The sequence below is a fragment of the Oncorhynchus clarkii genome, chromosome 1 (assembly GCF_045791955.1).
Source record: "Oncorhynchus clarkii lewisi isolate Uvic-CL-2024 chromosome 1, UVic_Ocla_1.0, whole genome shotgun sequence".
In the NCBI taxonomy this organism is placed as follows: Eukaryota; Metazoa; Chordata; class Actinopteri; order Salmoniformes; family Salmonidae; genus Oncorhynchus; species Oncorhynchus clarkii.
In genome coordinates, this window is record NC_092147.1 from 15,909,056 (window position 1) to 15,921,348 (window position 12,293).

The 12,293-nt window shown below is 41.5% G+C and overlaps 1 protein-coding gene across 1 annotated transcript; it reads left to right on the plus strand.

Moving 5' to 3' along the window:
* Positions 1-1,343: 1,343 nt before the first annotated feature.
* On the plus strand, positions 1,344-6,085 carry LOC139370325 (mpv17-like protein 2). The gene is made up of 5 exons (XM_071109772.1): positions 1,344-1,779; positions 2,153-2,314; positions 2,854-2,930; positions 3,090-3,218; positions 3,781-6,085. The coding sequence occupies exons 1-5, from the start codon at positions 1,590-1,592 to the stop codon at positions 3,880-3,882; spliced, it is 660 nt and encodes a 219-aa protein (XP_070965873.1). The 5' UTR covers positions 1,344-1,589; the 3' UTR covers positions 3,883-6,085.
* The last annotated feature ends 6,208 nt before the right edge of the window (positions 6,086-12,293 follow it).

Consider the following 12,293-nt stretch of genomic DNA (forward strand, 5'->3'; position numbering starts at 1 on the left):
CAAAATAGTGTCAGGAAATCATCAATCGAATGACTTTACATAGCCATGATCTTCAACAACAGCAGTTGATAATAACGAAAGCTTTTTGTTATCTCTCTTTCAATTTATTTGAATAATGATGTCTCTGGTGTAAATAGCTTTAGGTATTGGTTGGGTCTTATTATTACTTATTGTGTATTTGGATCATGTAGAGTCTACCACAGATTGCAATAATTGATTGTGGCCTTCACTGTTTATTGTGTTGTAATGGCTATGGATTGGATAGGGCTGCAGGTAGCCTAGTGGTTAAGAGCATTGGGACAGTCACTGAAAGGTCGCTGGTTTGAATCCCTGAGCCAACTAAGTGAAAAATCTGTTGATATGCACTTGAACAAGGCACTTAACCCTAATTGCTCCTGTAAATTCCTATGGATAAAAGTGTCTACTAAAATGTAAAACATTTCTAATTATTCTGAGCGGTGATGAGGAGAGAAACCGGTGGTGCTGTACCTCTGATTCCATAACTCCTCTGAACAATGATAGCAGGGATTTGATTTGGGACTGGGAGAGTGTCTGCCTCTGAATGGATGAGGAGCAGAGTGAAGGACAACTGTGGCTTTGCAAACCCAATCTGGGAACAAATTGGCAATGTAATTGCTGAATTGTAGATATGTTTGACCACAAACCCTTCCAGCCTGTGGTTAAATCATTGGATTAAACCCAAGGATGGTAGGTAATGGATTAATTTGCTTTACTACATTGCAGAATGTTACCCTTTAATATTGCACTAGAGCTCGCGTCAAATAGAACCCAATAGAATAGGTTCATTCGATTTTCTCTTGCGATCCCATTTTTCAATACGATATCCCATACGGAGACCGAAAGGGCCTGTTACATTTCACAGTTGATTTGTAGCTTCCCATGGTGACATATCGGAGGACACTCTATGCCCACTATCATAGAGGTCCAGGAGCAGTCTGGCTCTTCTGCCGTCTGTATAAAACTCTTCGGGGAGACAGAACAAGATTTAAAAAATGTTTTTGCCAAATGATGATGCTATACTTCATTTATCACCACAACACATTCAAATGTGCTCTCAAAACACGTTTTACATGTAAAAATGATTTTACTTTAGGCACTCTGTCCCACCCCAACCTATATAAAGACGCTAATCTATATCAATAGACCTTCGTGCACAGTAAGTCAAGTTAATTCACAGATTAAAAATATTATTGTATTGTTGAGCTGGCCACTAGCTAGCTGCAAGTGCAGTAGGGCCTGAAAACAACAAATGTAACTGTCAACACTAGGTGGCAGTGTGTGATTTCAGGACATCAAATCTGCCTGGAACACAGGGAAACTCTGTGGTAGTTACATCACTGAGGTATAAAGTTACATGTGCTGATGCGGAAGTGAGTCAGTTCTCATTCACTTTACTTACTATTTTAACTCAACTAGTGTGTCAGCTAAACTGCTACATCAGATGGGTTCGATTTCGATACTTTCAAAAGTAGATATTGATTAGCGTGTGATCAACATTTGCCAGGCATGCACGAGCCAGAGTTAGCTAGTTAATGCGTTGCAGATGACTGGTCTCCTGTATATTAATCATGGTAATTCCTCGAGGTAAAAATTTTCTTGTGCGGATTTCATTCTATTGGAAACCACTGTTACAAGGAAGATTGCTCATTTTAACAAACACCCTCAGTGGAGGTGTTATGTTGTCTCTGGGAGATATCATACAGCAAACCAGGGAAAAAATGAAAGATCCTCAGAAAATTCGTGACTGGAGTCGCACAGGTGAGAATATCCAATTGGGTACAGTTGCGGTCTAATATATTGGCACCATTCACTGTTTATTATAAAGAAAGTTGAAATGTAAAACTTTTGGTGTTCGTTCACACGTGTATTTGTTTTGAAAATAAATAAAATGGCAATTCAACCCCCAAAAAACAGCGTTCTTCTCCCTTTGCATTATGAAATTCAAGTGGTGCCAATATATTTGGCTGCATCAGTAGGCCGAGTGCAGCTACCACCTGTTCCATTAGCATTGGGCTCTTGGCACAATGTTTATTTTTATACTAGAGCTGACATCATACCCCATCCTTGATAGATGCATGTAGAAAATATTTTGAGGTACTTCTGTCAATAGTTTATTTTCTATTTTCCCTAGGGCATATGTTTGGAGTGGGTTGCTCTATGGGACCTGTCCTCCACTACTGGTATTCATGGCTGGATAAAATCTACATTGGCAAAGCCTTGCACACTGTAGGCAAGAAAGTCCTAGTGGACCAGCTAGTTTGCTCACCAATCCTTGGAGCTTGGTACTTTTTAGGTGAGAATGAAATGCAAAAGCTATTTTGGTTTACATTTATACAAGGTATAATTTATTTTTGCATTAAAATAACTTCAAATAACATTCTCATGTGCAATATTTGATTGTCTTAGTGCAAGAACAAATAGGCCTTCAGCCTTCCCTAGTTTTGTGTATCTATAGGACTTTTCACATTGGGATTAGGATGGGCTCGGGGGTGAAATGTTCTGAATGTGAAAGCATTGTGTGTGTTTACCTTAAGTGTGTGTGTGTGGAGTCAGTTTAATTGCATCAAGCCACTAGTGAGGTATAAGGGTTTGTGTACCGTACGTCAATACTAGATGTTAAAGAGTGGGTCAAAGTTTGCCAAGAATATGACAAATGACATTAAGGTAACAAATAACTGATATGGGTAACAAACCCTTACTATTGTGATTGGATGTTATCTGTAGCCTATGTGTTTCCATTTTTATACTGACTAAATACTGTTTAATCATTTGGTAGATATCCCAGACTTTCATGCAGTCAATGCACCCATCCTTCACCTTTGTTTATTGCAGGCATGGGAGTAATGGAGGGACATGGTCTATCAAAAGGCGCGCTGGAATTCAAAGAGAAGTTCTGGGAGTTCTATAAGGTAAGTACTACAGTCCTGTATGATGTAGAATGTATTCCTTGTTCAATTTTACCATCTTATATGTTATGCTGATGTATCTATGATGACACTAGAGAATACAGAGGGTTGATTTGACTGAGGTTATGATATTTTTAATTATTAATGTCTTTCTTACCGTAGGCTGATTGGTGTGTCTGGCCTGCCGCACAGCTGATCAACTTCTATTTCCTTTCACCCCAATACCGGGTCCTTTATGTGAACACAATAACCCTGGGTTGGGACACCTACCTGTCTTACCTCAAACACAGAGTAAGTCGGACTGTAGTCAGAGAGATATTGGAATCAATAGGGAAACATAGCTCCCTTTTGCCTGGCTACCCAAACTCCTTGCTCCGGGCCTCCAGCCTGTTCCCACGGAATACCCGGAAGGTAGTTTCTTCTCTGCAATGATTCTAGATCTGAGTACCTCCCAGACAATTTCTATTATGGAAATCCATTCTAGACCATCTGATTGGTCCCAGAAACCGATGGGTTGGACCAGAGCCAGAACACATGTAAAGCAGCATTTCGAAAATGTGTTTTTAGCTTTGACACACTGATTGGTTAGAGATTATTTAATTGCTGATGACCTTGGTTTTATACAACCCACCCCCTCATTTTGACGTCACTACAAACGACTTCAATGATGGCAGTCTCAGACCAAAATATGTAGCGAACAATAGAGCAACGGAAGAATTCAGTTTGACTCGTCAGGCAAAACCCCCTTAATTAACTTCTGTCAAATACATTAACGCATAAGGACAATACACTGATAGAATTCTAGTACATCCTGCGTGTATATTTTTAATCCATTCTAAGGGTCTTTTGACAGGAAGATGATCAACCAGGAGAGCTCGTTCTTGACAGTGGTGTCATAGAGGTGACCCAGGAGGCTGTTGGGCCCATCGCTCCAGCTAAACGGTTTGAGGAGTAGGTTTAGGCCTAGTACTGAACTCAATACTGAACTCCAAATACACTGCTCAAAAAAATAAAGGGAACACTAAAACAACACAATGTAACTCCAAGTCAATCACACTTCTGTGAAATCAAACTGTCCACTTAGGAAGCAACACTGATTGACAATAAATTTCACACGCTGTTGTGCAAATGGAATAGACAACAGGTGGAAATTATAGGCAATTAGCAAGACACCCCCAATAAAGGAGTGGTTCTGCAGGTGGGGACCACAGACCACTTCTCAGTTCCTATGCTTCCTGGCTGATGTTTTGGTCACTTTTGAATGCTGGCGGTGCTTTCACTCTAGTGGTAGCATGAGACGGAGTCTACAACCCACACAAGTGGCTCAGGTAATGCAGCTCATCCAGGATGGAACATCAATGCGAGCTGTGGCAAGAAGGTTTGCTGTGTCTGTCAGCGTAGTGTCCAGAGCATGGAGGCGCTACCAGGAGACAGGCCAGTACATCAGGAGACGTGGAGGAGGCCTTAGGAGGGCAACAACCCAGCAGCAGGACTGCTACCTCCGCCTTTGTGCAAGGAGTAGCAGGAGGAGCACTACCAGAGCACTGCAAAATGACCTCCAGCAGGCCACAAATGTGCATGTGTCTGCTCAAACGGTCAGAAACAGACTCCATGAGGGTGGTATGAGGGCCCGACGTCCACAGGTGGGGGTTGTGCTTACAGCCCAACACCGTGCAGGACGTTTTTCATTTGCCAGAGAACACCAAGATTGGCAAATTCGCCACTGGCGCCCTGTGCTCTTCACAGATGAAAGCAGGTTCACACTGAGGACATGTGACAGACGTGACAGTCTGGAGACGCCGTGGAGAACGTTCTGCTGCCTGCAACATCCTCCAGCATGACCGGTTTGGCGGAGGGTCAGTTATGGTGTGGGGTGGCTCCATGTGCTCGCCAGAGGTAGCCTGACTGCCATTAGGTACCGAGATGAGATCCTCAGACCCCTTGTGAGACCATATGCTGGTGCGGTTGGCCCTGGGTTCCTCCTAATGCAAGACCTCATGTGGCTGGAGTGTGTCAGCAGTTCCTGCAAGAGGAAGGCATTGGATTGGCCTGCCTGTTCCCCAGACCTGAATCCAATTGAGCACATCTGGGACATCATGTCTCGCTCCATCCACCAACGCCACGTTGCACCACAGACTGTCCAGGAGTTGGCGGATGCTTTAGTCAAGGTCTGGGAGGAGATCCTTCAGGAGACCATCCGCCACCTCATCAGGAGCATGCCCAGGCGTTGTAGGGAGGTCATACAGGCACGTGGAGGCCACACACACTACTGAGCCTCATTTTGACTTGTTTTAAGGACATGACATCAAAGTTGGATCAGCCTGTAGTGTGGTTTTCCACTTTAATTTTGAGTGTGACTCCAAATCCAGACCTCCATGGGTTGATAAATTTGATTTCCATTGATAATTTTTGTGTGATTTTGTTGTAAGCACATTCAACTATGTAAAGAAAAAAGTATTTAATAAGAATATTTAATTCATTCAGATCTAGGATGTGTTTTTTTTGTGTTCCCTTTTTTTGAGCAGTGTAGTTGAAGATCAATGTTTCATTCTTGGAACAGTTGTCTCTTGCGCACTGGAAGGTGTATAATTTCATGCGTGTATAATTAGTTATGTGTCATGTAACTTTTCTGGTTTAATTATTTCCAGCCACATTAACTATAATCAAATACTGTTATCCTACTGTTTAAGGTACCAATCTTGCCTTAAAAGTGATTCACTACTGCCTAATATTTGTCTCAGGATTTCAAATGGACCAATAAGTTTATCTGAATAATGAAAGATATCAATTACTCCAGTATTCAATGTTTTACTGCAAGATGATTGTTCTAGTGACCTCTATGGTTAGTCACAGAGATGTAGATGTTTTTCACAACAATTTAAAACTTGAAGCAATGATGGTTAAATACATGTTCTATTACTTTTGAAAGGATTTACATATTCAACAGTTAAATGAAGAATGCTATGTATTTATTTACATATTTGGTAAGTTATGGCAAATGTGTTGAATGGAAACGATAGATTGTGCACAGTCCGTTCATAATACATATCAATCTATGATCTCTTATTTGCATAGGTGGGTGGAAAAAAATCTGTAAAATGTTGTGATTAACATGTTTAATGTTTGTTTGTTTTTTAAATACAACATTTTAAAATGTGTGTAGTTGTCTGACCTGATTACTCTTAAATAATACATTACAACTGTGCTTTTTAAAAAAAATGTAAAAAAATATTGAAAGGGATCAAAGGATATGTGACACAGGTTTTTTTTTTAATGACATTTTTGCAGTAGTGCAAAGTACTTAAGTTGTACTTGAAAGTATTTTTACTCAAGTAGTTTTTTGGGTCTCTACTATACTATTTATATTTTTGACAACTTTTACTTTTCCTTCACTACATTCCTAAGGAAAATAAATGTCCTTTTTTTGCTCCATACATTTTCCCTGACACACAAAAGTACTTGTTACATTTTGAATGCTTAGCAGGACAGAAAATGGTCCAATTCACATATTTATCCAGAGAACATCCTGGTCTTCCCTACTGCCTCTGATCTAGTGGACTCACTAAACACAAATGCTTCATTTGTAAATGCCTTGAGTTTTGGAATATGCCCCTAGCGATCTGTAAATAAGAATATAAGAACATTGTGGCTACTGGTTTGCTTAATATAAAGTATTTAAAATGATTATTTTAGTTTTGATACTTAAGTATATTTAAAACCAAAGGCTTTTAGACTTTTACTCAAGTATTTTACTGGGTGACTTTCACTTTTACTTGAGTCATTTTCTATTAAGGTGTCTTTACTTTTAGTCAAGTATGACAATGGGGTACTTTTTCCACTATTGCGTTTTTGGTAGATAAGTGGTTATACATTCAGTATTATAAAATATTACCCATAAACACTTGTGTGTAGTGAGGAATTCCTCCCACTGTTGATTTAAGAATACCGACAGAGGCTTAACTTTGCATCCAATTTGCAACAGATTTTAATTTAAAATCTGCATAAAACAATATGGACATTTTCCCACCAGAGATGTTTCCATCAAACGGACTTATTGTGCATGAAAGGCTGCGCGTGTTGAAGTGTAAAGAACAGGAAGGCCCGCACACTGATTATGCACATTAAACGTTAAAATATTTCACCTCACATGACCATTTTGCACATGACGCATCGTTGGTGTGGAAACAATTCTATTCACTTTTGCATAGTCAATCATAATTAATCACAGAGGTACATATGGTCATAAAGGGTTATATACATACAAATAGTCCAAGTTAACCTAGGTAACTATAAAAAAAAGATCACGTTGGAAACTGTTGGAATACCCGTCCAAAAGACAATTACTCGTTACAGTGACCTATTTCAAAAACAACTTGTAATTAATATCAATGAGATGGACACATGTAGGGCCTAGTAGTTACAGAAAATCTAATATGTACAACATGACAAAGTGGGGACCTGGATGGCAGGACAAATCAACTTAACATGTAAGATATGGTCTGATATCAAACTATTGGTTCAGACCTTTAGGAAACTCGGTGGACAAACGGTGAATCCAATACAATTCTATGCTCAGTAGAATGTATCTCAGAAAGTTGATGTTGTGACGAGCCGCCATGACATGCGCAGCCACAGGGTTTCTATGGTCAAGAGTCCTGATATTACTCCTGTGTTCTGCTATCCTTGTTTTCAGAGCTCGTTTCGTTTTTCCTACATAGCGTAGACCACAAATACAATTGATCAGGAATAGTACATTTTTTTGTGGCTCACACAATGGTGGCCTTAATCTTAATGGCCTTGCCCGTGATAGGGCGATTGAACAATGTGCATTTGTTCGTAAAGTGACACTGGATACATCGGCCACATCTGTAATTATCGTAGGTCACATTGTCTAGAAAGGTGCTATGTGGCACTGCTGGAAGATCAGACCTCACCACCATGTGACTGATGTTGGGGGGCGTCTGAAGACCTACCCGCGGGGCTTCTTTCAACGTCTTTTCCTGTTGTGGATCAGTGCTCAAGATGTGCCAGTGTTTTTTAATGATATGGTCGAACTGTTTGCCAAGTGGGGAGTATTGAAGGAAGCATTAAACTCGTGTGTCAGGGGGCGGGGTGATTTGGGCTTGAGGCTGTCATCCTGGTTCATATTCTTGTAACGGTCCCTTGCGTCATGAAGCCATTCCTCTGGGTAACCCCGCTGTCTGAAACGCCCATCCACACAGTCGGCTTGTTTGTCATAGTCACTGTGGACTAAAGATATTGCGTACGCGACTGTATTGGCTGACAGGGAGGTTCTTTTTCAGGGATGTAGGGTGGAAGCTATCTCTGCTTAACAGGGAATTCCTGTCTTTCGGCTACCTGCATATGTCCATGTGTGTTACTATCTATGTTGGCCTGGTATGGTTCCCAGTCAGAGGCAGCTGTTAATCGTTGTCTCTGATTGGGGATCATATTTAGGCAGCCATTTCCCCACTGTGTTTTGTGGGATCTTGATTTGAGTTAGTGCATGTCGAACCTCTTACGTTACGTTTCGTTGTTTGTTTCCTTTTAGTTTTGTAAGTTTCAAAAAAATAAAGATGTGGAACTCAGAGCACGCTGCGCCTTGGTCCATCTCTCCACACAGCCATGACAGTACACCTGGCGACCGTGTCAGAGTGCACTGCGCACGGCCCGCCACAGGAGTCGCTAGTGTGCGATGAGACATGGATATCCCTGTCGGCCAAACCCTCCCTATCCCGGATGACGCTGGGCCAATTGTGCGCCGCCCCATGGGCCTCCCGGTCGCGGCCGACTGCAACAGAGCCTGGACTCCCAGAATTCCTAGTGGCACAGCTAGCACTGCGATGTAGTGCCTCAGACCACTGCGCCACTCGGGAGGCCCGGATATAGATACTTTTGTACCTGTTTCCTCCAGCATCTTCACAAGGTCCTTTGCTGTTGTTCTGGGATTGATTTGCACTTTACTTTCATCTCTAGGAGACAGAACGCGTCTCCTTCCTGAGTGGTATGATGGCTGCGTGGTCCCATGGTGTTTACACTTGCGTACTATTGTTTGTACAGATGAACGTGGTACCTTCAGGTGTTTGGAAATTACTCCCAAGGATGAACCAGACTTGTGGAGGTCTACAATTTTTTTTCTCTTGGCTGATTTCTTTTGATTTTACTGTGATGTCAAGCAAAGCGGCACTGAGTATGAAGGTAGGCCTTGAAATACATCCACAGATACACCTCTAATTGACTCAAATTATGTCAATTAGCCTATCAGAAGCTTCTAAAGCCTTGACATAATTTTTAGAAAATGTACAAACTTTTTAAATGCACAGTCAACTTTCTGTATGTAAACTTCTGACCCACTGGAATTGTGATACAGTGAATTATAAGTGAAATAATCTGTCTGTAAACAATTGTTGGAAAAATTACTTGTGTCATGCACAAAGTAGATATACTAACCGACTTGCCAGAACTATAGTTTGTTAACAAGCAATTTGTGGAGTGATTGAAATACGAGTTTTAGGTAGAGTGTTGGAATACAACCTAAGTGTATGTAAATGTCCGAATTCAACTGTACCTAATAACCATCATATCGAAGTAAATTTGGAGTCACGCGATGATATGGTGTGTGGTCCTCCCACGATGACTTGTTAAACCATACAGTTTATTTGGCTACAGATGAAATAAATTATGATGAACTTCACAGGGTGTTGGAAGTGCACTGTGATCTTGATGCACCTTTTCAATATCAATCAACGGTCTTATTCTGGTGACATGATGATCAATGCTTGAATGCCGTTTGACAAATAAACCTATTATTTCAAGCTTGCGTCCATAATAATCTCATCATAGACTAGCCTACCCACACAACCTACCTGCACTCTATCTGCCACCTGTTAGCTAATGAGCGTACATGCCAGGACCAGATATGTAGGCACATTCAGTGGCGATTTTAGCATGTAAATCTAAAAAAAATACAAGTGGGATGCATGCCAGCAAAGCCACTACACAACACAACACAAAACAATACATTAATTGCACTATAACGGTGACAAACCGTGCCCACAAACTGTCAGAGCTACATACATTTCTCCCAACATCTTATCACTGCTACACCTGGCTATCAGCGGTTCTGACTTGGTGTACAAGGAGAACACTGTAAGAACAGCACATGTTCTGAAGTCTGTCTCTGTACATTTCAAAAGTGCAGCAAAACAGTCTGGAAGCGAAACAGTTCATTCAACCTTATTTACTGCCTTTTTTAAAACATAGCTGATATGGCTGACTTGCTTAAACATACTGTATGTGGTTTCTAATGACAATTGAGATGTAAAAACTATGGCATTAAGGGACGATAAACGAATAAGAGGCAATCCGTAATTTCTTTTAAGACATTAATGAGTGAGCTAGGACGGACGTAGTCAATATAACTAGTTGTTTAGCACTTTTGTATTCGGTGCATGTGACAAATACAATTTTATTTTATTTGAGCATACAATACATTTTTGGACTCACATTGTTGTGCTGTGCTCACTTCAACAGGAAGGTGGTGCCGCGGTCCTTCGTGGACAAATTTTGTCATCAAAGTCTTGCATTCTCTGGATTTATGGTACTTTCAAAACAACTGGGAACTCGGAAAACATCAAGGTCAAATCATGATGACATCATTGATCTTCAGGTCTTACCTCGTTTATTCCCGACTTCCCAGTTGTCTTGAACTCACTGAAGACAAGTTTTTGCAGTTCCGAGTTAACAGTTGTTTTGAGTGCGGCACAAATCATACTTCATTGACAACATGGCCAATGTTGAATGTTTATAATTTTAAACTTGGAAAAGAGCCCCTTAATCCCAGTTTTGGGACCACACAGCCATTGCCACTGATTCCTTCCTAACCACTCATTTTTGCATTTCCGATTTCCAACTTGAGCACGGATATGTTTTATCTATAATTTCTCTTCATTATTTTTCTTCATATGACAAGTATTTGCCAGAGATGTAACCTCTCTTATCATCACTCAGTGCCTGGGCTTACCTCCACTGTAGCAACACCCCACCATACCCCTGTCTGCACATTATACCATGAATCTATTCTACCACACCCAGAAATCTGCTCCTTTTATTCTCTATCCCCAACACACTAGACGACCAGTTTTGCTAGCCTTTAGCCGTACCCTAATCCTACCCCTCCTCTGTTCCTCGGGTGATGTGGAGGCTAACCCAGGCCCTGTGTGTCCCCAGGCACTCTCATTTGTTGACTTCTATAATCGAAAAAGCCTTGGTTTCATGCATGTTAACATCAGAAGCCTCCTCCCTAAGTTTGTTTTACTCACTGCTTTAGCCCACTCCGCCAACCCTGATGTCCTTGCCGTGTCTGAATCCTGGCTTAGGAAGGCCACCAAAAATTCTGAAATTTCCATACCCAACTACAACATTTTCCGTCAAGATAGAACTGCCAAAGGGGGAGGAGTTGCAATCTACTGCCCAAACAGTTCGAGCTTCTAATTTAAAAAATGAATCTATCCAGAAATAAGTCTCTCACTATTGCCACCTGTCATAGACCCCCCTCAGATCCCAGCTATGCCCTGGACATCATATGTGAATTGATTGAACCCTATCTATCTTCAGAGTTCGTTCTGTTAGGTGACCTACACTGGGATATGCTTAACACCCCCAGCAGTCCTACAATCTAAGCTAGATGCCCTCAATATCACACAAATTATCAAGGAAACCACCAGGTACATCCTGAAATCCGTAAACATGGGCACCCTCATAGATATTATCCTGACCAACTTGCCCTCCAAATACACCTCTGCTGTTTTCAATCAGGATCTCAGCAATCACTGCCTCATTTCCTGCATCCGCTATGGGTCCGCAGTGAAACGACCACCCCTCATCACTGTCAAACGCTCCCTAAAACACTTCTGCGAACAGGCCTTTCTAATCGACCTGATAGCAGATGTTCTGAAAGAGCTGCAAAACCTGGACCGGTACAAATCAGCTGGGCTAGACAATCTGGAACCTCTCTTTCTAAAATGATCCTCCACCGTTGTTGCAATCCCTATTACCAGTCTATTCAACCTCTCTTTCGTATTATCCAAGATCCCTGCACCAAGATCCCTCTTCAAAGGGGGTGACACTCTAGACCCAAACTGTTATAGACCTATATCCATCCTGCCCTGCCTTTCTAAAGTCCTCGAAAGCCAAGTTAATAAACAGATCACTGACCATTTAGAATCCCACCGTACCTTCTCCTCTGTGCAATCCGGTTTCCGAGCTGGTCATGGGTGCACCTCAGCCACGCTCAAGGTACTAAACAATATCATAACCGCCATCGATAAAAGACAGTACTGTGCAGCCGTCTTCATCGACCTGGGC